This window comes from Cordyceps fumosorosea (assembly GCF_001636725.1).
Source record: "Cordyceps fumosorosea ARSEF 2679 chromosome Unknown scaffold_2, whole genome shotgun sequence".
In the NCBI taxonomy this organism is placed as follows: domain Eukaryota; kingdom Fungi; phylum Ascomycota; class Sordariomycetes; order Hypocreales; family Cordycipitaceae; genus Cordyceps; species Cordyceps fumosorosea.
Genome location: NW_017387302.1, coordinates 13,682 through 39,097, shown reverse-complemented (window position 1 = coordinate 39,097; position 25,416 = coordinate 13,682). Strand labels below are relative to the sequence as shown.

The following is a 25,416-nucleotide window of genomic DNA, read 5'->3' as shown; positions in this document are numbered from 1 at the left end:
TCATAAAATGTGATGATGGTACAGCTTTGGTTCTTCTTTTAGCTCCGATATATACAACGACGACGATTCTTATCGTCATCCTCCCGACCCCATCGTCCTCGTTACCACGCTTGGTAATGCTTTGAAACCTTCTAGTCTGACAAAAAACATGCTTATATCGGCTCGATCCGTAATATATTTCCGTTCACTGCTTGACAAGGCCGGTGATGGTGTCTTCGATCTGCTTATCCGACAGGCCCTCGAGGGACTGGGCCTTCTCGACACCAAACTCTGCATAAGAGAAAACGTCAGCAATCCATTGTCACCGTGTTTGAGTAAATGTTTTTGTTTCGTGAGGATACGCACCGTAGCGGGCAAAGACTTTGGGCACGGTGCCGGCGGCCTCGCGCATCATGATGGGGATGTTCGGGTTGTTCTTCTTCATCGTGGGGTACGCGCGGACGAGGAAGTTCCTGTGGTCAGTTGTCAGCTGATGAAATCTCGTGGGGCTGTGACCGAAGCAGGGGGGGGGGACAAAATCTGTAGGATTTGGGGCAATGGTCGAGGCTGCAGAGAGCGTTTCGTCGCAATTGCTTCGTTCATGCTTGTGTGCGAGCCTAACCCCAGCCGCGTAGGCATTTTGCCAACTTCGCGCCAATTGCCTCTTCCTGAGCCGTCGCATGGAAGGCTTGCACCGGAGCGCAAAGATAGACGTACCGTACGGGCGCGCTAGCCTCGGACGTCTGGCAGAAGAGGAAGCGAAGCTCCTTGAGGGACTTGGTGAAGGCGTATTTTCCAGACATGGTTGCTATGCAGTCGTTGATTCGTCGCGAAGGGGGGAGGTAGAGAATCGGAAGGAGGCGAAGAAGTTGACACAAAAGGTCGACGGGCACAGGTCCGTAGCGGTCGGTCGGTCGGTCGTGGGTATCTCAATTGGAAGCTTTCGAGATTCAAGGATTCCGAACTTGGCTGTTACTTTTGGCATTGACTGGATTGGCCGTGCCTTTGCACAAAAGTAATGTAAAGTGGAGACACGTGTGTATGTTATGCACTTCCGCCTGCTGCATAAAATGGTGGTACCTCTCTTCACAAAAAAAAGGTAGCGCCGGTCTCGCTGGGGCGGTTTATCTCCGGCCAGGGCGATCCACCCCCGAATTGCCTCTCAACGGAAATCCAGTCCGCGCCAACGACTTCGTCTGAACAATACAGCCATCGTCTTTCGCGACCTTCAGAACAGAACATGTGAGTGCAATTCGCCCCATATCCTTGTTATTCTCCCGTATCCCCTCGCCTGTCCTGTTTTTACCCGCTGGCTTTGCGCTTGCGCTTGCGCATTTCGTGAAATGATAAGCAGAAGAGCAGAAAAAAGCAAACGAGACGAAGTTATATCACGCGCGCGCCAAGCATCGCGACAACATCACCCTACTCAATTCACCGTCCTATCGATTCCTTCTCCCCCCCGTGCCCGCATTACCGTCCTCCACAAACTCCCCCAGGCGCAACGCCTACCGTACCCAACGAAACAACAAAAAATACGACTACTAACCAACCCCCTTCCTCCGAACAGCATGGCCTCGACGAGCACCATCCTCCGCGCCGCGCGGCCTATGTTCCGCCAGTCCGCCATCGCCTCGCCCGCCCGGCAGGCCTTTACTCGCGCGACCCAGCAGTCGCAGCACGCGCAGATGATGCGCTTCCGCTTCCAGAGCCGCCGGTGGCAGAGCTCCGAGGCCGGCGCCGGCGCCGGTGGCGCCGGATCCCAGTCGCAGCAACAGCAGCAGAGCTGGTTCAAGCGCATGTGGGAGAGCGAGATCGGTATCAAGACGGTGCACTTCTGGGCTCCCGTCATGAAGGTGCGTTTTCCCACAATGCCCAGGATCCGTATACCATGGACTGTTGGCTATAGGAGAGAAGAGGGGACCGACGGCTAACATCAACGCAGTGGTGCCTCGTCATCGCCGGCATCTCCGACTTTGCCCGTCCCGTCGAGAAGCTCTCCTTTACGCAAAACTTTGCCCTGACCTGCACCGGCCTCATCTGGACGCGCTGGTGCCTGATCATCAAGCCCAAGAACTACCTGTACGTCGTCCGCCCGTCTCCGATACTACTCGACACATAAAGAAACAAAGGGGACACTCGCTAACATGATAAAACCACAGCCTCGCAGCTGTCAACTTCTTCCTCGGCCTCGTCGGCATCGTGCAGGTCAGCCGCATCATGCTTGCCCGCGGCGTCACCGCTGAGGTCAAGGAGGCCGTGGAAGAGGCCAAGGAGGAGGTCAAGGAGCAGGTCAAGGCGTGAGGCGACCGAAAACACCCTGTATGACAGGAAAGGGACGTGACTGCGGAAATGGAAGTGGAAGGTGGACAAAGCATCGAGACCTGCAAGGGAAAAGGGAACAAACCCCTCAGAGAACCTCGTCATCAAAGAGCCAGGCTGGAGGTCGCGACGGCCAAGACTTGTCTCTCGAAACGGAAAGGGCAATCATTGCGTCTTGGCTTCTTGTACACAAAAATACACACAAAGGTCGGGACCAGATCCCGACAAACCTAAGATAATGCTCAATTTTCTTTTCGCATCGTTTCCATCCGCTACGAATCACAGACGAGATGGAGGCATATCCCATCATTTCTCCATCCAGTAGGGAAGAAAATGTAACATCGTGGCAAAGAGCGTGCGTCATCGACATCAGCGTATGCAATTCTCCAAGAAAATATTCAATTATAGAATCCCCCTGGCTTCCCTTATTCCAGAGACGGTCGTAAATGCTTCATTCAAATCCCCTACTTGCCCGCAACTCCATTCATCAACATCGTATCCTTAGTCAAAAGAGGGAACCGGATTATCAAAAGTCCAATAACATGGCATGAGCATTTGGCGTGAACAGGAAGACATGATTTGTTTTTTCTTTTTCCAAATAATGTCCTGTAGTGTGTGTGCTTTGCGTACCTCCGGGTATCCCGTGCCAAAAAATAATCCAACAGAAAAAAAGGTTATTGCAAGAAAAACAAAAGAAGGTTAAGTAAAGAGAAAGAAACACGCTGTCCAAAGCGCCAGAAGAAATTTCCTGTCAAGTAGCAATCATCATTCTCCATCACGTCATGAAAGCTCCCCTTCCACACAACTAAACATAAAACAAAGGATCAGCCAACCGGCTTTACGATTCCGAATGACCATCGTTGAGGAGCATCTCAAGGATAATCTGTCGCCCTGGCAGCTCTGGGTGGGCCATGGCAATCTTGACGGTCCCCTTGGAGGTGTCGCCGGCCGTCGCCAACTGGCCGTTGTGACCGTGGAGCTGCTGCGACTGGGCGGCATTGTCGCCCGTTGGGCCACGGATGCCGCTGTCAATGACGCGAACATCGCGCCCAGCAATTATCTGCCGTAGGCGGCCATTTTCCGCGTTGCGCACCTCGACATACTCCTCGTTGAACAGTAGTAGGTATTGCCCATACATGGTCGCGCCACGCGCCTTCTTCTGCTTGCCCGTGTACTCCATGATGAGCGTGCGCGACACGTCGCCGTGCTTGTCCACGTACACGGCGCACTCTTCATATGTCAGAATGAACTCGTTCTCGTTGAGTCGGAACATGCCTAGCGGTCGCTGGGTCCCGATCCGGCTCGCAATGTTGGCAATCTCTGGCTTCTTGAGGTCCGGGACCGACATTGGGTGCTTTCGGTCCAGCGTCAACATCTCGAAGCCCTTGGACGTCGCCACGGCAATGTACGTCTGGAAGATGCTGAGCGAGTAGCACTCGACCGGGAAAGCAAAACCGTCAAAATCGCGGAATGTGTCTGTGCTTCCTGCCGCCGACTTGCGCCCACCAAAGACGCGCGATCGCTTTTCTGTCGCCTTGTGGAATAGCGGCTCCACGACCTTGAATGAGGTATGAAGGCCCTCCTTGCGCTTGTAAAATATCAACGTTCTGTCTTTCATGCGCGCCGTGGTAAAGTAAGTCACGTCCTTGGCGATTTTGTGCGGCGCCCGTCGCGCGCTGTCTGAGATGGGCGGCGCTGCAAAATCGGACACGGGTGCCACCACGTCGAGAGGATATGACATGAGAGTCTTGTCAGTGATAACGAGGCACACGTTGAAATCCTCAAGCACAGCAAGCTGTGTAACTTTTGACACTTTCACGGTTCGTTGCCAGCCGCGCGGGTTGGACGGGTCGGAAATGAATACACCATAATCTGTGCCGATAGCAATCAAGGCCTTGCCGAAGGCCGAAAAACCCGCCGCACAGTTGACTTGAGCGCGGCAAACTGCCGCAACACCCTGTGCCGAGCCCAAAACGCTCTCTAGGTCCTGGATCGCACGGTCCAATGGAGTACCCTTGACCGGCACGCACAGGCTCCTGGCGTGAGGCGAGGTGGTGTCGTAGTGGAAGGACGCGTCCGCTAGGACACGGAGCCTGAATGGCTCGGCGTTCGCGGAGAACAAAGCTTTGGCATGCAAGGTCTTAGCCTCGATAATCTTGCTGCACCACATCGTGCGGCTCTCTAAAGATGACGCATAGAGCGTGTAGACCTCGTGACCCAAGTGCTTCACCTTGAAGGGGTACAAAACCTTGTTCTCAGCGTTGTCGTTTGATTGCGCCTGGGTCATTATCGTTCCGGACGAGCCTGTAGAGGTGTGTTCCAGCCCAGGCCGCCCACTGCCATTGCTGGTGACTTTACTTAGCTGCTGACCCGCGGCACCAGCAGGTGCTGTGCGGCCCAGCGGCGCTGTGATACCCTTTTGCTTGATGATTGGCTCGTCGTTATTGCTCTCCAGGAGGAGCAGAGGCATGGGAATGGGCTCCCGGGACACGTCGTACCTCTTCTCCGTTTTGCCGTCTTTGCCTTGCACCACTTTGGCGAGGATGAAGTAATGGTCAAATAACAGCGCGTGCGTGTCGACCCAACGCATACCCTTGGAGCTTAGTCTTTGCAATTCGCCCGATGTGATCAGGGCTCTACCCAGATGATCGAGGTTCAACTCGGACTGGAAACTAGGACGGAGAACGAGCATGCGTTTGAGCTCCATCATCTTGACGCGCTCCTCGGTTTCTGCAACCTTGGCATCGCATTCGTGCGTGACCGCCTTGATCTCTAGGATCGCCTTTTGCAAGTTGCTCTTCTCCTCGCTATCCCCAATCATCTTGCGTTCCACAGTCTCCAGGAGCAAAGTGTATCGCTGGAGACGCGTCACAGGGGAAATGAGAAAATGTCTCCAGTCCTGTTTCAGTGATAACTTGTGCTTTTGCTTGTCTTCCAAGAATTTTCTGAACAGCAAGTTACGCGAAGCCTCCTTAATCACATTGAACCCGGCAAACGGATAGCCACTCGCATACTCGACATAGACCTTTTTGGCTTTCCGAATCCATTCCCGGAAGATGTCGCTATAGCCCGAGACCCAAGGGCCTTGGTCTCTCTGCCGGTAAATGAGTTGCGCAAAGAGGTAGTCCTTGTTAATTTCCAAGACGGAGTCGATCTTGCCAAAGACGATGGCCAAAAACTTGTCACCCCTCCCCGGCCCGAGGATGGTCGGTTGCTGGGCGCGCAAGTCATCGCGCCAGACGGTGCGGAAGATGTCGAGCTGCTTAATGTAATTCTCCTCGCCAGTGACGATTTCGTGCAGGATGTTCTGTCGCTCGACTTCCTTTTTCGGCCTGGATTCTAAGTCTTCTTTTGAGAGGCCCCAGAAGACGTGCCAATCATCTGACGGTTTGGACCCCTCGCCGAACACGTCTAGGTCTGCCTTCTTGACAGTTCGAGTGCAATGCATCGAGTAGCATCGTCCCGGCGTGTTGTACTCGTGCAGTTTCGGAGCGTAGCAGCCGGTTCCGGTAAGCTGCCACAGGACGCCGGATATCTGGCCATCACCGAATTTAACCCATTCTTCCTCGGGCAGGAGGACGCCTGCTTGCAGCATAGTAGCAAGGATGGAACTGCTGAGGACTTCGGCATCGGCAACGTTCATCGTCGGCACCTTGAACGTAAACAGTGCAGTCAGACCGTCCTCCACAGTCTTAGTTTTTAGGTCAGCCTCGCCGGAAGCCATCTCACGCATCCAGGATTCAATATTGCTGAGTGCCCAGGGCTCCGCACAGCGCAGGAAGTCTGCCGGCCCGAGCTTCGCAGGAATGAACTTCTTTTTGCGCCCAGTCGGTAGCGTAATTCCATCAAAAGTCCCAATGAGTGGCGCCGCTGCGCCATAGTCGGCAGGCCCTGGGGCACCAAATGATGAAGCATGGCGATGGTGGCCCTGTCTTCTTCTATCTTCTGCGGCGTCTGTCTTGGAGCGGATGGGCTGCGGCACGGATGGTACGTTGCTGTGGCTGGAGAGGGAGATGGACCGTTCGGGTTGAAGAAGCTGGTTGGAGCCAGTGTAGTAAGACTCGGGGCCATCAGGTCGCAGAGAGTGCCCATCGGTGCCGAGAGAGTGCGAGTGTGGTCGCTGCGGTTGGCGCAGGCTGTTTTGCGCCGACAGTAACGAGCTGCTGTCTGAGCCTGGTGGCGGGGGGAGAGGTCTGTTTGTGAGACCGGGGTGGTAGAATAGATCCTGATACTCCTCCTGCATAGGAGATTCTCCACCACTTTGATGTGAGTGGAGCGAGACACGGTCTGGACCAGAGTCAAAGCTTCGGCGCGTGGGAAGCTGCAGACCACCCATCCCGAGATTGCCAAAGTAGCTCGGCGTCGGCAGCGGTCTTTGGCTGGACGACGAGCGCGGCGGTAGCGGTGCGTCGATGTTGCCGTAGGGCAGGTTGCCAGCATATCCACCTGACAGTCCAGCCAAGTCAACATTCGCAAAGTCACTCTCATCGCTACTATAATCTTGCTCTTCAGGGTGAGACGGAAGGTTGTGTTCGTCAGGCATGGCGGGCATATCGGCGTAGGCGAAGCCGCTCGAGTAGTGAGGCTCATTCATGCTCGAGTTTGCCTGTTGTAGAGCAATAGCACCGGCGGCGGCCTCATCGTCATCGAGATCGTTGGAATATGACTGATTCGATGAGCGTCTCTCGTCAGGGAGCCCAGGTGTGGTGGGATTAGAATTGAATTGGCGAAACATGCGCGCTTGATCTTCGGCTGTGCGACCATCGATGGGCGCGGGTCGTGAACGGCCGGATATCGTGGACTCGCCAAAGGTATTCTCGATCTCCTGGAGGATGCTATCGGTTGTGATACGCTGCTCGCCGCTGTTCCTGTCTGCCGGCGCCGTTGAATTCCAGGTGGATTCGCCAGGTCGACTGGGAAGCGGAGCGTTGGTGGGATGGCGGCGTAGGCCGGGAGAGCCGAGGGGCTGGACATATGACCCGGCACCGCCCTGGGAGGACTGGGAGCCGGGCCTCACGGGCTGGCTGTTGTATAATGATTGGTCGTTGGAGGCGTAGGCGGGACCGACGGGAATCTGCGATGCGGTTGGATATGGCGCAGCCGTGGCGGCGTACTGCGTATCTTGGTGGTCTGCGCCATTTGTAGGATACTGATATGATGATGAGTAATGAGAGGGATCGTAGGTCGGGGTGGGAATCTGGGATGACGTGTAGGACGCAGTCGAGGTCTGGGTTGAATACTGGTAGCCAGAGGAGAAGCCGGGTGACTGGGTTGCCTGAGAAAAGGAGGGTGAATAGGTTGCAGCGGGCGACTGGCCGTAGGTACTCGGGTTATTATCGTAGTTGCTGTAGCCATGGTAAGTGGGCTGTCGTTGGGGGGAATTGGCAGCCTGGGCGGCGTAGGCGGCAGGGTTATAGGACTGGGGCGTATACGAGGTCGGCGGGGACGTGCCACCGTAGACGGCCGCGGTTGAGGTCGCCGCGTGCGAGTAGTAGGAGCCAGAGTTGGTGGACTGGGAGCGGGAGAAGGCGCCAGAGCCGGCGGTACCATCGTTGGCGACAAAGGTCTGCGGGTTGTAGGAGGAGGCTGGGGCAGCATGCGACTGGGGCACAGCATCCTGAAAGCGATGCTGGAAGCCGGCGAGTGGGCTGGTCGCGGACGAGGCGGTAGTGGAGGGGCTGGTGAGGAAGAGCTCGTCGGCGCCGGCCGGGGCGGCGGCATGAGCAAAGTTGGGCCCGTTTCTCTCAATGGCGGCAGCGGCAGCGTGGTGGGAGTAGTAGGCACTCGTGTTCCTGTCGTCGCCCGTGTTGAAGCTGGGCCGGCGGCCAAGGTCCTGCTGCTGCTGCTGTTGTTGATGCTGTTGCGGTAGCTGATGTTGCTGTTGCTGCGCGGAGTAGGGTACCGAGACGGGATACTGAACGGGCGGAACGGAGCCGTAGCGACGCTGGTCGTCGCCGCGAAAGGACATGATGACGATGGCCGGCGAGCTGGCGTTAGTATAGAATTCGCGCGCAAAATCGTGAGAAAAAAACCCGGCGGAAGACAATAGGGAGAGCTGAGGGCCTCGCGAAGAGGGGGCTTGGCCTAGGTCGAGGATGGAGGGGGCCGGCAGCAGCTGGTCATCGAGGAGGGGTTTTGTTTTCTCTGCTCGTCAAAGCTGGCAGACCGGATTGCGGCCAGGACAAATAGTTTATGCGTCAGGTAAAGCGCTAGGGCGCTGAAGCGCGCGCGGAAAGAAAGATCGAGACGACGACTTGTTGGATGGTTCGACTCAAGAGGAGGATGCGGAGGACAGGTCCCAAGGCTGGAGGAATAGGTTACCACCTGTGAGGCGCCATGTGTGTTCGAAGGGGGAGGGACGGGTGATATGGATGACAAGGATAGAAGGCGTGTTGTGAATGCTGAGTTTGGTGGTGTCGTTGTTGTTGTGGTTTGGCAGGGATTTTGGTTGGTAGTGTCGACGTCGGTCGGGTTCGGTTCAGCCAGTGGGGGCCTTGTCGAGAAGAGGAGCAGGAGAGGAGGAGGCTGTAGCCAAGCTTTGGTTTGCAGCGGGCCTGGTGAGCAATCACCACAAGTGGCAGATAGTTATCTCTACCTACATAGGTAATTAGTTGATTGGGGGCTGTGCGATTTTAAGAAATAATAGCACAAGAGTTCCCCTTCTTTTTTCCTCTCTTTACCCATGATAATCCTGGATCGAAAAGGCAAAGGAACTGACTGTCTCGCGACGCTGTCCTGGGCGTCGCTGACGTTTCAGTGCGTTGTGGCTTGGCGGCGTTTGCCTTGAAGTGGGCGGGCAGCTGAATATCATAGGAGGCAACCTTGCTTTGGGCCTTGCAGGGACGAGGAGGCTATATAAACTACCTAATTTTGATGGCAGTAATCCGTACAAGTTATCAAAAATAAAGACTTCTTTGAGTGACGAATGGGAAGAGCAAAAAAATCTCCGAAGATTACGCTCAACCCGCTGTCCAGGATTTCCCGTCTTCCCCTCCAAGCTTGCGAGACGCCAATGTACCCGGAGGTACTCGTCTGCAGCATCCTGCGCCCTGTCGGCGCTGCTTGGTACTTGCCGGATGTACTTACCTGTCCGTCTGTGCTGGCCGCCCAGCGCTGGCTTGTTTGATGCTGAGACATCAGACGGTTCATCTGCGTGTATATTCGTAGAGATATCGAAAATGCCCTAATCTAACCAACTGCACCGTATGCATATTCTGTACGAATTGAGGCAATACTACCCTAACAGTAGGGAGTACCAGTATTCATGCTGTGAGGTACTGATACCTAAGAGCCTGGGCGTGTGCCGACAGATCTCAGCCTCCCGTAGCTGCCACAGGAACACTACAAATTAAAAACCAGGTAAATACATCTTCTGTCTCTTCTGACAAGGCTCGCATCATCCTTCATAAGGGCCTTTGGGAAAAGAGCTCACGTCAAACAAGTTTAAAGTCTGTCACCACCCTGTAGCTTGTCTGTGGGCCGCTGTCTTAGATAGGCTTCATTCATCGCGTCTCCAGCAAACTACGACCACAGACGAAATTGAAACTCGTCTCGTCGTATATTTCTTCTTCGCACCAATAATCCCCCTTCTCTTCCCAGCTCTCAACAAACCACATGGTTAACAACACCAATGAACCCCTGCCCATGACATCCTTGCTTGCAACGTCCTTGTTTCATTGCGCCCGCCCCCGCCATCGGACGGCCCTGCCCAACTTGGCTTGCCTTGAATGTTGAGAGAAGGAAAAATATCCCCATGCAAAGCATTAAAGGAACAAACGGGTCTTACTTATCCCCTCGACCCAATATCACCCTCCCAAGGTACCACCCCTGCAACCTGCGGAGCAGCCCCAGACCAGCCCAGCCCAACGAGCCCTGTTTTTCGCCTCCTTCACACAGTATGCGATGACGATAACACGACACTGTTATTACTGCCCCGTTTTGATTCAATCGATTCATAACTTATTAGTACAATTAGTATGGAACTAATGCACAATTATGCAGATATCAAGATGCACTATTGTGATACGCTGTCCTCGATATAGTCTCCCCGACCGGGAAAATCTCCTCTATATAAGCGCAACAGTTTGACTATAAATACCAACTACCAATCATTTACATCTCAGCTATACTAGTTTCCAAACACATCATATGGACAGCTCTCATCTACCAATCGGGACCAAATTGTTGAAATCGACCCTGCCGCATCCACCGGGTTGAACGGGTGGCTTCCGTCAACAACATGAGCCAATTACCAAAGAAGGTCATTGCCTCCCTCCATTACGAATCGACCACCAAATTCCTCCGCTCTATCCGCAATGCCCAGAACGTACTTCGCGCTGTCTTCCGGGCGACGTGTCGGCCCCTGGCCCTCCGGCATACCCCATGACCGGGCCGCCGTGTCGCCCATAGGAGTTTTGACCCAGCCCGGGTGGACGGCAACACCAACCACGCCACCCGCGCCGCCGTCGCCGCCGCTCAGCTGTGCGTGAACTGCTTTAGCGATCCAGTTGGCCGCAGCCTTGCTCGGCCCGTACGCGCCACCCGGCACGGGCTCCATCATACCGATCGAGCCCACCGAGGAGCTGACCAGTACATACGCACCCTTGCCCGGCCGGCCCTGCCCGACCCGTCCTTGCGTCATCAGCGGCCACAGACCTTGCAGCGTCACCAGCGGCCCGATGGCGTTTATCTCGTACAGCTCCCGCATTTGCGCCGCTGTCGTCTCCAGCACCCCCCCCATGACCATCGTGTGCCCGGCGTTGGCCACGAGCACGTCAACATGCCGCACGCCCTTCCCCGCCAGCGCCGCGCTGAATGCCTTCGTGATATCTTGGGACTCGAGCCCAGCGGCGTAGTCGACGAGAACGCTGATGAGCTTGCTCCCTGCGCCGCGCACCACGTCGGCCGAGCCGGCCAAGAGCTGAGCTCTGCCGTCGTCGGATCGCACCGTGCCAATGACAGTTGTCTGCGGACGCGCGAGAAGAATCTGCACCATACAGAGACCAATGCCACGGTTGGCACCAGTGATAACATAAACTGTGCTTGCATTCGCCATTGTATAATGTAAAAAAGTGTGTAAAAGCTGTGACATCGGATAAGCAAAAAGTACTCTTGAGTTTCAACAATATTATGGTTGGACGCGTCGAAATGTTGCACTTGATGAAGATGTAAGTGGGAGAGTGTGCCTGTAAGTCATTGTTGAGAGGGGGCAACCATGTGGGTAAGAACTTTGACCACTCCTTATTGAGCGAGGGCTGTGTAAGTCAGCCGGCCAGCCAGCCTAGATGTCACCATCCTTACATGCTGATCAAATAAGTCATACAAAGATTAGAATACATGATCTTATATATGACAGAGGAGCAACACCCAGATATCAGCTCAACGCCCCTCTATTTGCTCGGCTACGCCAAAGCAGAAAAGCATTGCTGGAGCCGCCAGTCTCGCTGCATGATTGCATATTTTGATTCCTTCCATCCTATATGGACACGTTTTGCTAGTGAATCCCATTCACAGCCGTTATATCCGCGGCAATTTGTTCTGCGTGATCGAAGAAACCAGGCCTCACGCTGTCCCATTGGGTAGGGTCGCTAGGATGGAGGGATTTGGCGCCTTGGCCATGCATGGCCCATTTCGTCAACTTGACCGGGCCGCCGACGTGAAACATAAAAGCCATGGTTCCGTTGCAAATTCTTACTGGCTCAAGCTTCCGTCGGCTGGCATCTTGCCATGTTTCATAGGTCTCGCCATGCGGCATGTAAGCCGCCTCGTAACTGAGACCACCCGGGGCGAGGACATGGCTGCTGCCGCCGTATTCTCCGAAAACGAGCCCCATGATCTCAGTGCTCATGTTGCGGTGGTAGTAAGGAGGGCGGAAAGTGCCTTCAGCGGTAATCCACTTTTCGGTAAAGATTAAGAATTCGCTCAAAGGGGTGTCTTTCTTGTTCGACTTGACAGAGAGGACAGTGTAAAGGGTTGGATCAGCTTGATCCTTCGTCGAGTTGACCAGGCTTATAAACTCGTTCAAGTCGTATTTAATGGGAACGTGATTGCCGTGCCAGGCAACAACGTCAAAGGGAGTGTGATTTTGCTCGCACTTGTGAAGAGCGCCATCGAGTTTGTGTATGATGGACCACGGATTCTCATCAATGTGGTAGCGAGCAAGTGGAGCGCAAAAGTTTCGTTCCATGGACATGCCATTGGGTCCGATGACGCCACGGTCGGGGAGTTCATGGTGAGCAGCAAAAGCCTCGTGGATATAACCTCGTGACGGTCCATCAGGCAGCCTGATACTGAAGCGCATACCACTCGGCATTAGGAATACCTCCCCTGGACGGACCATGAGGTTTCCAAGCTCAGTTGTTATATCCAGGCGACCTTGCTGGGGGAGAATAAGCATCTCTCCGTCATTATTGCAAAAGGCTTCCCTGGCCATGTCGGAATTTGCCGAGTATGTATGAACGGCGAGGCCTTCTTGCAAGCCGGCATCTCCTTTACCACCGATGGTGCGGATGCCTTGGACGAAGTTTATCGGCTTAATATCGCCGTTCACGTTGTTGCCTCCGGGAATGGGAAAGGGGTCCCAGGCTTGTTGAGCGGCACACGATTCAACATTAGGGTTTGGGGAGAGGAAAGAGGACTCAATCTAGGTGTCAGGCGAGCAAGGTGTTAGTGCCGAGTTGGAGAGGTTCTTCTGGCAGAGGCGGGAGTGCTTACATGTTCATTGATGCTAGGATCAAGACGAATGGGACCATGTGCTACCGAGGGACGAATTCGGTACATCCAAACGTGACGAACATCGTTCCGCTTGACGTTGACAGCTGATCCATTGAGCTGCTCCGAGTAGAGGTCATACTTGACATTCTGGGGTGTATTCTGTGACCAAGAGATGATACCCGGGAGTGCCTGGCTGATGAAACGATTGCCAAACCCGGTCGTATAAGAGTATGGATCATCGACTGTAGGCGGCTTGGTGTATTCCGCCTTGGCAGTTGCTGCCGGGGGAAGCGGACTCTGATCGGTCTTTGGCGGCTTTGATGCCTTTGATGGAAGGGAAACCATGATGCCAACGTTTGGTGGGAGCTACAAACGGAGAGCTTGGCTGTTGGAGCAGGGGTGTGCGAGGGTGTTTGACTGCTTGCCCCAATGGAGATTTGAAGTGGTCGTTGATGAGGATCTGGGGCACTATTGGAAAGCATGGATTTGATACACGGAGCAAAGGAAGGAGAGAGGAACAGACCATGGCAGGCCATGGCAAAATATTTATCAAGAACGGGCAAGCTTTGAGCTGTGCCACCACCCCACAGTCTAGCACATTGGTAGGTGTAGCTGACCTTACCTGTATGTACATGGCAATCTGGTGGCTTTGCTGGGCAGGCAAAGCGGCAGAGGTACCTTGATTACCTCTAGCTTTCTCGGCTGAGAGGCGGGATGCTACCTAGCGGAGACTTGCTGGGAGAACACGGCAAATGTCGGTGCTACTTGCTACCGATGTTGATAGGTATGATGTGCCAATTGCCCTGGTCAGGCGGATACCCGACCTCGTACAGTACATGATGTGAACCGGGTGAAAGGCGAGGGCAGACGAGACAGCTTTGTGGCTGCTGGCTGATGGGGCGGAGATCGGCCATGCCCCTCGGTCCTGAGAAATGATTGTAGTGCTTTTCTTTTTCGGGTGTGTCGATTTAGCGGTGGTGAGTGAGCGCACATGATTCACCGGCTGAAAGAGAATCAACTCGACAGTGTGAATTGACTCCAAGTCCCAGCATCACGACAGATTGCGGCAGGCATCGGAATTCTAATTCCTTAGCCAATACCTTGGCTAAACAGATAGTAAGTTAAGTACATAAATAGGTGCAATGATAAGGTACTTGCTGATTTCTTGGGTTCTAATACTACGTACCTCTATCTGCGAGGCCCTTGACAGCCCTGCACTGTGTGACCTGAGACAGTGTTGTACCATGGCGCTAGCTGCCAGGTGTTGTGGTACCTCTAAGCTGGCCGCTTGCCTTTTACCAGTGAAGTTGTGAACCCAGCAGCCTGCACGATCACCCCACCAGAGGTCCCTGTAACCCCGCCACAGCCCCGCCACAGCAGGCGCAGCACCACTAGCTGCCGCCCGAATTCCCAATACTGGGTAACTGAACATTAGTTATCATCTCTATTGGATCGCTGCCGTTTGTCTGCATTATTAACCAGTACACGAACGTCCTCACAAACACCAAACGCAGCCCTCGGCGGCCTGTCACTAAATGGTGTTTCAAATCTCTCCGGCGTTAAATAACCAGATTCCCCGCTGATGTCAAGTAAATCATGCACACTCACCCTAATTCTGTCAAAGTACATGGTGTCGTTGGGGGGCGCTGGCTGATTAGCACCAAGTCACTGCCCCTCAACACGAACCTAATGATTCTAATCGGGCGGCAAACTGTCAAGGGCCACGCCATCATCTTTACCGTGGACGGCCATCGGACACAACAGCGCTCGCTCACGATACCCATTAGGTATACTGCAGATGCTGCAGCCATGTATGGACCAGCCTCCCTCGCCTAGAGTCGGACGGGACGGACTGTTCCAAGCTCATAACCGTCTCTAGTTGTCTACTAGGATACCTACGAAAAGACCTGTCCATTTTCGCGATGCCGAACCGCCGAATACTCAACACCGAATACCCATAGACCCGGTCATAATTTCACGCAACGCCATGGAATCGACGGAGCGTCGCATCGTTATACAGTATCCCGTGGCTTCTCGTTTTCCTCGCGACTCGCAACATCCGTCTGCTATGCAGGCTGATGGAGCCAATGCTGATTGATGGCCCCCCAAGCAACCCAAGGTGCAGGACATCAAGCCACCGACTTTGTCCGGCAGGCAAATCGGGACGTGGGCTTGCCCAAGTTGGTCAAGCTCAAACCAGACTGGCCGCGCCCAAAACCAATCCCATGACAGGTTGCTCCATCCGGACAACTGGGCACGCCGACCGACGACAAGGCATCATCGCACCATTTGCAACTTTGGCGTCACACTGCATCTATTCTGTCCTACGTTGGCTAATAAGTCGCAACTGCTGCCGGGAACCGTGACTGGTGCCATATTCGCCCTCATGAACTGGCTGCAGGTTGGCGGCGACTGAGTGCTACTGGTAGAGGGGAACCGGCTGGGCTCACTCTCAGTCACCCCCGGGGGGTGCGTCTCTCACCATCCTGACGAGCGTGACGCCATACCTCTGTAATGTAGCCGCTCGGGGATAGGTGCTTCCTTCTTTGTACAGGAGACGGAAGTGCCCGTTTAATGGTTTCCATTCAAACGAGGACCAAAGTCTACGCCGCAAGCTACTAAAGTAAACTGCTGTGGAGCGATAAAGCTGAGAACCAACATGTATAATTTGCACATTCTGTGGCAAGACGAACTGGCAGACTGAGAGATGGCCGTTTTGGTTGGTCACCTTGTTGGTGATCGGATCATGTTCTTACGACTAGCGCCATCGCGGGCTAAAATCTGAAAATAGACAAACATGAACAAGACAAGCCTCTTAAACGGTCTCAAACTATGAATCTAGGAAATCCTCCAATGCAAGCTCGAACATGTACCGGTCTTCTCGCTGCGTGCTTCGGAAAACTGCGTTGGTAGACATGTTTACTCATTCGTCGGCAGACGGCACCTTGTCTCGGTACGTGCCCAGCTTCCACCACGCTAACTAACTACTGCCTTGGGCTGTAATCTCCTCTCCTCTTTCCATCCCGTCGTTAACTTGCCTTCTCTTCTCTCTTTCTTCTCTTCTCTTCCCGTCAGGAGAAGGCGCCCCACCACCCACGAGCTACTTACCTAGTGGCGAAGTACTAGCAAGTTATCCAAGGAGACAGCGACTCGCATCACCAACAGAGAAGCGTCCTCCACAATCCACTTCACCTTTGTCCTCTTCTACAGCTCGGCGCACCAAGAGGCGGCGCCGCACGCAGCCTCCTACCTAACTTAGCTCCAATCTACCGTGCCTCGCCCACACACACCCTCGTCGCTCCGATCCTCCGGCATCCCCTCCAGATCCACCGGCCCCTCCGTGTCGTTTGACCTCGTCACCAATCCAGGATAACGACCAAGTCTGTTTGGTAGAGAGAGGCTTGCTGTCGTGCCCGAATCATCATCGAGCACATCGCCTCGGACGCGATCGGCAAGCCCGGCCCCGTCGGCAAGCAGCCGGCTAGTGGCAACTATCAACCAGCACCTTGAAAAGATGGATGCCACGGATTTTGATGCCTGGCCGTTCGGTCTAACTATCCTGGCAACGCTAATGGCCCTGTTTGTTGTCAAAGTCGCCCTCAATCGACGCCGCACCAACGGCCTGCCCCTACCTCCCGGCCCCCCCGCAGAACCCATACTCGGCCACCTACGCATCGTGCCCTCTCACAGCCCAGAGTACACTTACATGCAATGGTCTCGCCAGTATGGATCAGATGTGCTCTCTGTCAATATACTTGGCCAGCCTGTCATTGTCCTCAACTCAGTCAAGGCCGCCGTCGACCTTCTTGATAAGCGAGGCCACAAATACTCGGACCGGCCGCGCTTTGTGCTTTTTGAGGTAATGGGATGGGGCAAGACGCTCACATTTTTGCGATGGGGGCCTGATTTCCGAAAACATCGACGCATTCTACAGAAAAGCCTCTCAAATAGTAGTATTGTGCAATACAGACGAATGCAAGAGCGGGAAACAGCCATCATGCTCAAAGGCTTGGCAGCGAATCCCGCAGAGTGGGAAAATGTTGTGCGCCGACTAGCTACTGCGATCGTTCTTGGCATCGGATTCGGCATCACAATTGACAGCGATAAGGATCCGTTTATTCAAGTGGCTGCAGACGCCAGTTACGCCCTTGGCCACGGAGGCGCCCCAGCCGGCACGCCCGTCGATTTCTTCCCGATTCTCCGATACATGCCGAGGTGGTTGCACGACAGGTCGCTCAAGTTTGCCAACGATTGGGCCTGGGCTATCCGCAATCTTCACGACAAGCCGTTCGATGCGGCCGTGTCGACCCGGCGGCGCACAGAGTCCATAATCCAGGCTATGCTGGATGAGCGACAAGCGCAGCTTGGAAAAGGAGAAACACCAGAGCTAGAACTAGACGATATCAAAGGCGCGGCTGGGGCGGTATTTGCCGCCGGACAGGACACAACATGGGCGACTATCATGGTTTTTGTCATTAACATGATTCTGCACCCAGAGATTCAAGCCAAGGCGCAACAAACCTTGGACCAAGTTGTGGGACGCAACAGGATACCGAGTTTCGAGGACAGGCAGAATCCTGACCTACGCTACATTGAGTACCTAGTGCAAGAGACACTCAGATGGTGCCCTGTCTCTCCGATTGGTATCCCTCATCGGTCGATCGAAGACGATGTATACAATGGCTACTTTATCCCTGCAGGGTCTTTTGTCTATGCCAATGCACGCGCTATGACTCACGATCTTGATATTTACCTGGACCCTGACGAGTTTGACCCTGAAAGATATACGCCTGTGGAAGAAGGCGGTCGCGGCGAGCCATTTCCAAATGGCCAATTTGGATTTGGCCGGCGCGTCTGTGTCGGCCAGCACCTTGCCAAGGCCACCGTGTGGATAGTGGTTGCGGGCATTCTGAGCACGATGGACGTTAAAAAGCCGCTTGACGACCAAGGGAATGAAGTGACGCCGAAGGTGGAATTGACGAATGGATTGACCAGCCAACCCGACGGTTTCGACGCGAGGTTTGTACTGCGAGACGACATGAGCCTTGATTTAATACGTGCGCTGTAAGGCAGTGGTTGGCGCCCTGGTTGTACGAATAAATCGCTAGCTGTCCTTCAAAGTGACAAGTGATTTTGGATTCGTGGTGATGTGGATGTTGTTGGCGGCTTTTAGGTTAGCAACAAGTGCGAAACCAATGTATAGATGGGTTTTGCGATGTTCATCAAACTCAACCTGCGCCCTAGCGTCGATTTTTGTAAATTCTCATCCTGCTCATGTCTTTGTTTTTTCTCCTCCTTTCTGTTTTCGTCAATTTTCGCATTTTTGTCGTTCAAGGTCCTCTTCTGATGACGCTGCACCGTTGTGCCAAGTCAGGCAGCTGAGACCTGCTTCGCCAAACGCCTGCCTGAAATCCAGATGTCGCATCTTCGTCATTCCCCGACTCTCGAAGAAATATTCATCTCTGCGGCTTCGGGTTGGTTGTCGTCGCTGTCGAGGCCTTTCCGAGGCTATCATTGTGGATACGTGCAGTGACGAGACTGGTCCGTGAATGGTGATTTCCAAGCAAAAGCTGGCGTCTCGTAACTCCGCCCTCGGGAGCGGCGCAGTATAAGCTCCGTCTCCATTGGCCGTGAATCTGGGGAGCTTCGAGCTGTGTTAACTAGTGTCGATTCGTGAGCTTTTTGCCTTTCGTTGCCCCTCCTCACTGATCAGGCGTAGCCAACCGAGCGTTTTCGTCGGCCAGGAAAAGCCCGCCCGCCGCCGCCGTAGGAGAGCTTTATTAAGCTTCCCCCTCTTCTCTCCCCCTCCTCCCCCCTCCTCTCCCCCTCCATCGATTGCATCATCTCCTTCACCCAAACATCAACGAGAAGCAAAAACAGAAAAACAATCATCCAAAATGGTCAAAGCAGGTAAGGAATTAAGAAAACCACCACAGGCGTACGCAATGAATATCTGCACGTCGTCGGATGATGCTGGTGATAAGATTTGATGGAGGGGCGGCTGCGCTGGATGTTTATAGGTTGGGCGGGAAATGCGAGCTGGTTTGCGCTGGTTTTTTTAGCCGCGCCGCCATGTGCCGTTACGGCCATCCATCCATCTTATTGATGACCTTGATGGATTGGGCTGGCTGGCTGCAAGACTTGTCTCTCGATTCGAGGGCCTTGATGGCACCCAGCATTGTCCCGCCCTGTCTTGCCCGCCCATCCAGCTGCTCCCCTCCAGATGCACTGCTCCCCTCCAGATGCACTGCTCCCCTCCAGACGAGCCCCCCCCCCAATGAACCCCCGTCTCTCACCATAACCAATTCTAACCAATCGCCCCCAGTCTGTGTTCTCCGCGGTGACGCCAAGGTTGGCGGCACCGTCACCTTCGAGCAGGAGTCCGAGTCGGCGCCCACCACCATCACCTATGACCTGACCGGCAACGACCCCAACGCCGAGCGCGGCTTCCACATCCACACCTTTGGCGACAACACCAACGGCTGCACCTCGGCCGGCCCGCACTTCAACCCGCACGGCAAGACGCATGGTGCGCCCACTGACGCCGCCCGTCACGTGGGTGACCTCGGCAACGTCAAGACGGACGCCCAGGGCAACGCGAAGGGTTCCATCCAGGACTCTCAGGTCAAGCTGATTGGCCCTCACAGCGTCATTGGCGTGCGTATACATCTATATGCGGCCACTCGGTACTTGTCACGATCTGCTAACATTGCTTCCAGCGCACTGTCGTTGTCCACGCTGGCACTGACGACCTCGGCAAGGGCGGCAACGAAGAGTCCCTCAAAACTGGCAACGCTGGTCCCCGTCCCGCTTGCGGTAAGCCTCGCTCCTCCAATAAAGCACTTTGAAATGAATACTAATTGTCTTCCAGGTGTCATTGGTGTGTCCAACTAAGCTGTTCGGCGCAAGAAACCAAAATGACGAGATGGCAACTATTTGAGAGAAAGGTCTTAAGCCGGACCAATTCTTGACTAGATTGACATGTAGTTTCACCCAATGAAAAAAAGACATTTCACTTTCGGAACTTTTGACTTTATGAATTGATTGTGCTGGCCGCCGCTGATTTCCGCCTCGCCGCACTGGTGCGCCCATCTTTATACATACCTTGACACCCTACGAGGCCGCCACCTGATGTGCCAACCCCCAAAACCTTTTTGGAAACACCTCAAGCCACATCGAGGCAAGGCTGCAAGGATCTCACTACCATGCTGAACCTTCGCCGTGCAGCCCGGGTGTCGTCTCACCCCAGTCTTGGGACGAGTTCTAACGGGCCCGTAGAACATTCCATCTGCGACATTGGCTCGCCAAGGTTGTTTGTGTATAAAACAGTGCATCAGTTTAGAGACGAAACATGCCAATAGCTAGGGAAAGTCCGGCTAGTGGCCGAGTCTGATGACAGCAGCGGCGCGCGGCTCAGCGCGGATGTGGCGTGGCCCGGCGTCGGACGAAGGACTAAGGCTGAACGCGGCAAAACATCAGATGGAGGCAATGTTGGAGGAACTTTTCTGCCCTGGGATTTTATTCTTGCCAATCTTCTACGCTTAGGATTTTATTTGACCAATGGCTAGTTCTGATTAGACGGGAAGACACAATGAGCAGAAGTTAGGGTGATCCGGCCAGCCGTGACTAGGCCATAACACCAAAGGTAAAACCACCATCAGAGCGTAATTTATGTGGTTTTCTCCCTGAGGACATCCTTCATGCTGTTGAAACGCATTATAAGTTATTCGCTTCTATTGGAACATGGGGCAATCTACTGTAATGTTTAAGGTAGTGCGGCTGCATACGAAACATCCTCCGTCTTAAACCCAGCACCGCCTCACTGTCAAGGAAGAACGCATAAAAAGGCGAGGCAAAAGGACCAATATCTTAGACCAACCAGGGGGTTCTGTGCAACAAGTCGCATTCCCCGCCATCCCTGAGTGCAGAAAAACTCCGGCCGCATGGAAATATTTAGGCGGTTTCATCCTATCGCACCCTTGTCTCAGGATCTTCCTGTCTCCTGTAGTTCGAAGCGAAGGGGCTCGCCACTCTATGCCGCCGCGTATTTACCGCCCCGGCGATCGTCAACGCAAATGAGTCAGGCCATGGCAGGTGCCAAGGGCCAGGACGTCTCTTACACAGAGGCAGCCGCAGGAGATCCTCTTGGCACAACAAGACTTGATGTGCGAAACCAGCCAGGACAGCGGAAACAGAGGCACGTCTTCCGATGAATGTCATCAGGTATAGCCCATGAGTCTTTTTTTGGGTTTCACACCTTCGAGTCAGATGGAAACAAGAAAAAACCAAGCTTGCTCTTGGCTTGTTTGTACTATGCATACGGAATGACGTCCCTCGCTCTGTGCTGGCCCGGCCTTCTGCTTTCTTCAGCCCACCCGTGTTCACTATTGTGACGGCCCGATATCCAGACTTGGGGGCCCCCGACTTGGTCAGATACGGAATTGATGAGCGCAATGCTCAGTTCAGCCACTCTCCAGCTCCGATGTGCAGTCATATGCCATTTATGTGTAATAGCGCAGAGTGTAAGTGCTGTGTGTAACGATTGTGCTGGGAGAGCATATGTGCGAGTTCGTGTATGAATCTACTATATAACTGTACAACGATCCGTTTGGATCTGCATCTGTAGTTCTTTGGACGGCGGACCACTGGCCTTTACCGGATAAAGGAGGAACCCAAGTCACAACTCACAAACCAACGAACCTTTAATAATAATATCGACACCATGAGGTACAGCTGGCCGTACACCACCACACTGCTCATTGCCCTCGAGACGACCGCCGCGCAGCGCGTCATTCAGGGCAGCGTGCAGCACTTCCAGAGCGAGGCCACTGGCCCGTGGCAGCCGCTGCTGGCGCTCGGCTTCGGCTCACCGCCGCAGGAGATCACCGGCATCTTCGACTCGGGCTCGTCCGACACCATCATCCCGCAGGCCGGGTCCAAGCTATGCCAGGTCGAGAACCAGCAGTGCACCGACGGGGCCGAAATCGTCCGCGGCGAGTTCGACGAGCAGCTGACGTCCGACGTCGAGGAGCTACCGGGGCAGGAATTCGAAGCCGGGTTCAGCGGTGGCGATGAGTTCAATGGCGAGTACATCAAAACAACTGTAACGGTCATCACCCCGGATGGGACCGGGGCCAGCAACGGTACCGGCAGGCTTAGCGGTGCTGACGGTGCCGGCGGTGCCGGAAACGTCACGGGCGAGGAGGTGCCCAACGCACAGGTGGCGCTGGCGTCGGATGGCCAACCTTCCGGCGACTTTCCGCAGTTTGCCATCTACGGCGTCGGACCTCGCGAGGCTGAGGCCACGGACAAGAAGTACGACAATCTGCCGCAGGTCATGAAGGACACGGGCGTCACCAAGGGCAACTCATATAGTGTGGTCATGAACCCGACGCGTGAGTGCTTCCCCCGCGAGAACCCCCACCTGCTGGTGGCGAAGAGAACTCTGGCAGACTCTAACACAACTCTATGCAGCCCTCGCTAACGGAAGCGTCTTTTTTGGCGGCGTCGATCGGTCCAAGTTCACTGGCGAGCTGCAGCAAGTTCCGATCGACCGGACCACCGATGGCAAGATTAGTGACTTTGTAGTCAAGATGAGCTCCATACGGCTGGACATGAGCGGTGGCAATAATCAGACGAGGCGGCTCACAAGGAGCGAGAAGCGTGAGCACATGCGCCTCAAACGCTCGATATTTCGCCGCACAGCCCCACGGAACAAAGGCTACAGCAAGGCCAAGGGCAAGTACGGCGGCGGCGACGAGACCGGCGAGGAGGACGTTCAGGCAGCGCGTGTCTTGAGCGCTGGCGAGGGCGGTCACAACTCCAACAGCAAGGGCCAGGGAAACAACAGAAACAGCAACAATGGCGGCAACTGCTGCAGCTGCAGCTGCAACAACAACAACGGCGACAACGGCGACAACGGCGACAACGGCGACAACGGAAGAGACAACCGGAACAAAGACAAGGGCAACAAGAATCAGGGCAGCAGCAATAACGGAAGCGGAAAGAGTGGCAGCGGTCTCATTGACCTTGGCCTGAACAAAAAGAATGCCTTCACCCTCTTCGACACGGGCGGCGTCGCCCTGACGCTCCCCGCCAACGTGCTGCGCAAGATGGCGCGCGCCCTCGACACCGACTTCAGCGACGAGTTTGGGGAGCTGGGGCCGGTAGACTGCGGCCTGCTCAGCGCCGGAAACAAGCTCGTGATGGGTTTCAACAACGACCGCGTGCAGACGACGCTCGCGCTCGACAAGATCCGCATCTCGGACGAGATCGCGGACCCGAGGCTCACGCAGGAGGGGCTCTGCGAGGTGGGCGCGTTCGCGTCGGCGCCGGACGAGAACCTGAACAGCATGGGATTCGTCTACTTCACGGACGTCTACACGGTGTTTGACCTGGAGAACAACAGCCTGTGGTTCGCGCAGGCCACGGGCGACCCGGGCGCGCCGGGCGAGCAGCTGGAGGAGTTTCCGTGATGAAGCCGAGCGTAGGAGAGCTCGGAGACCGGTAAACAATTACAGTAAGCTCTGAAGAGAAGAGGGAAAATAAAAAGTACCAAGAAGATACAGACAAGTAAGAAAGTAGCAATACAATAATGCAAGCGCCGACCTGGTCGGGCCGTGAAGCATAAAGTCTCCAAGCTATACAATTATGAAGGCAACAATTAATCAAGAAGGAACCGAGCCACAGAATAAAATGATCAATTGTCTAAATTATGAAAGAAGCCGATCAATTAGCCGCTCAGTTCCTTCGACAACATGCGAATGGGTGATTGGCGAGTAGACCCTACAGCATGAGCCGGCTCGAAGCACTGCTTCTTCCTCCGTCAAGGAAGCCAAACGAGGCTCGAAAGCAATGACGCGGGCTCCATTAAACCAACGTCGCGCCAGGAAAGAGGCCAGTTCGGTATGAAAATGAGCTGGCAGTTCCGGGCCGCGTCCAGCTGCGTACCTCTCTATTTTAAGACCCGTCCATCCTACCTCGCAGCGTGAAGGCGATGACCGGCCTCGCCGGTCGCTCCATTGAGATCTCGCATCGACAAACACCGCATACTGGCAGCTATATGCACATATTTTTTGTTGCTTTTTTTTTATCGAGATTCTGGTCGGTGCTTGCCGAAACATCCGTCCACGTTCGACTCACTCGTTCGGACCAGCTGACGCGGGCCAGCCGCATCTGTCGCCCTCAATCTCAGGGCAAACGACGCTGGGAGCCGTTGAAAGTCAAACAAAACGGAGCAAGCGAGGATGGAATAGCCTCGAGGATACTGTTGCCTGCTCAATGACTGGTTGCGGCAACTTGCAGTACTCGCGCCTGTGTCATCGGCACGGCACAGGACGCAGCCTGAAAGGTTGCTGAAGGGTCAATTGAGCAGCCTGACCAGTTCTTGCCAGGCGCATGTGCACCTTTGTTGATTCTACCTATGTTGAAATGACTATAATGCAAAAATATTCTGACGAGAACCTCCGTCCGGCTTTGGCAATGCAGGGGGTGCTTTCCGGGTTCCCGCAGGAGCGGATGTTAATATTTCTCGGGGGAAACAAGTGTGTCATTGTATCGAGGGGCTGGAGATTGCTATTAAACTGTGCACTTGGCGCAACAAACGAGAGCTAACAAGAAACCCTGGCGGTTGCATTGCGTTGTTGGCTGTGTGGTTCATGGCTCACTTTGACACTCTTGCTCCTTGTATTCTGGCGATACGCCTCACTGTGGCGGCTGCGTTGTGGCTGGTGATACAACCCCACACTCGAGTATAACTCGCCGTTGACGGTGGCCAGATTGTGCGATAACCCAGGTATTTTGGACAAATATTGGCTTGAGAGGTCTGTCTCCAAATTTCACATGCCTAAACGCCTTTGAAACTTATTTTTGCACCGTAGTAAGCGACCGTTACAAAGCAACCCTCGTATTGGTGGTGCAAGGAACGGCCACCTTGCCTCACCAGATTCTCAGGCACACGACAGGCCACAATGCGGGGCGTCTCCATCCAAGCTCCCCTTCCTACAGTCTGGCGTCTCCCAACCATTCGGCTAGCTTCTACTGACCTCTTCAATCTGTCTCTTCAATTGTCTGTTTCAAAGACCGTTTCTTTACTTTTCAATTCGGCTTTGTCGTCTGCTTCTTGCTCTTCTCACGTCTCTTGCCGCTAGGTACGTCAATCCAATTGCGTCGGCGGGGTTTAGCCAGGCACTGCTCGACAAGATGCTCGATGGCGGTGTAAAGATAATGGCACCATGAACATGGGAAGGACATTCGTCTACCATATGCCTCTGATGATTTGCAAGACGCAATGGCCAGAACCTCCACCAGAGATTGGATAGTGCCGAGAAATTATCGCCTGCATTCTGCCAATCTTGCAACCACGTATAGTATATGCAGCTGACCAGCGTCTGTTCATAGATCTCC

At 54.4% G+C, this 25,416-nt stretch overlaps 8 protein-coding genes across 8 annotated transcripts; 4 read left to right on the top strand and 4 right to left on the bottom strand.

The window, feature by feature from the left end:
• Positions 1 to 184: 184 nt before the first annotated feature.
• Positions 185 to 782, bottom strand: ISF_01168 (NADH-ubiquinone oxidoreductase; the record flags this gene model as incomplete). Its single annotated transcript, XM_018844775.1, has 3 exons — positions 185 to 270; positions 346 to 452; positions 697 to 782. 3 exons carry the CDS (start codon positions 780 to 782, stop codon positions 185 to 187), a joined length of 279 nt encoding a protein of 92 aa, XP_018707541.1.
• A 765-nt stretch (positions 783 to 1,547) lies between these two features.
• Positions 1,548 to 2,280, top strand: ISF_01167 (UPF0041 domain protein; the record flags this gene model as incomplete). The annotated part of the gene is made up of 3 exons (XM_018844774.1): positions 1,548 to 1,832; positions 1,922 to 2,058; positions 2,139 to 2,280. The coding sequence occupies 3 exons, from the start codon at positions 1,548 to 1,550 to the stop codon at positions 2,278 to 2,280; spliced, it is 564 nt and encodes a 187-aa protein (XP_018707540.1).
• An 856-nt stretch (positions 2,281 to 3,136) lies between these two features.
• ISF_01166 (Rho guanyl nucleotide exchange factor) lies at positions 3,137 to 8,266 on the bottom strand (the record flags this gene model as incomplete). The annotated part of the gene is made up of 1 exon (XM_018844773.1): positions 3,137 to 8,266. The coding sequence occupies one exon, from the start codon at positions 8,264 to 8,266 to the stop codon at positions 3,137 to 3,139; it is 5,130 nt and encodes a 1,709-aa protein (XP_018707539.1).
• Positions 8,267 to 10,364: 2,098 nt separating this feature from the next.
• ISF_01165 (Short-chain dehydrogenase/reductase SDR) lies at positions 10,365 to 11,353 on the bottom strand (the record flags this gene model as incomplete). The annotated part of the gene is made up of 2 exons (XM_018844772.1): positions 10,365 to 10,386; positions 10,629 to 11,353. The coding sequence occupies 2 exons, from the start codon at positions 11,351 to 11,353 to the stop codon at positions 10,365 to 10,367; spliced, it is 747 nt and encodes a 248-aa protein (XP_018707538.1).
• A 438-nt stretch (positions 11,354 to 11,791) lies between these two features.
• On the bottom strand, positions 11,792 to 13,356 carry ISF_01164 (Homogentisate 1,2-dioxygenase; the record flags this gene model as incomplete). Its single annotated transcript, XM_018844771.1, has 2 exons — positions 11,792 to 12,940; positions 13,012 to 13,356. 2 exons carry the CDS (start codon positions 13,354 to 13,356, stop codon positions 11,792 to 11,794), a joined length of 1,494 nt encoding a protein of 497 aa, XP_018707537.1.
• Positions 13,357 to 16,525: 3,169 nt separating this feature from the next.
• Positions 16,526 to 18,079, top strand: ISF_01163 (Cytochrome P450; the record flags this gene model as incomplete). The annotated part of the gene is made up of 1 exon (XM_018844770.1): positions 16,526 to 18,079. One exon carries the CDS (start codon positions 16,526 to 16,528, stop codon positions 18,077 to 18,079), a length of 1,554 nt encoding a protein of 517 aa, XP_018707536.1.
• A 1,004-nt stretch (positions 18,080 to 19,083) lies between these two features.
• Positions 19,084 to 19,905, top strand: ISF_01162 (copper-zinc superoxide dismutase; the record flags this gene model as incomplete). Its single annotated transcript, XM_018844769.1, has 3 exons — positions 19,084 to 19,668; positions 19,731 to 19,827; positions 19,883 to 19,905. 3 exons carry the CDS (start codon positions 19,084 to 19,086, stop codon positions 19,903 to 19,905), a joined length of 705 nt encoding a protein of 234 aa, XP_018707535.1.
• Positions 19,906 to 21,733: 1,828 nt separating this feature from the next.
• Positions 21,734 to 23,486, top strand: ISF_01161 (candidapepsin-4 precursor; the record flags this gene model as incomplete). The annotated part of the gene is made up of 2 exons (XM_018844768.1): positions 21,734 to 22,406; positions 22,486 to 23,486. 2 exons carry the CDS (start codon positions 21,734 to 21,736, stop codon positions 23,484 to 23,486), a joined length of 1,674 nt encoding a protein of 557 aa, XP_018707534.1.
• Positions 23,487 to 25,416: the final 1,930 nt, after the last annotated feature.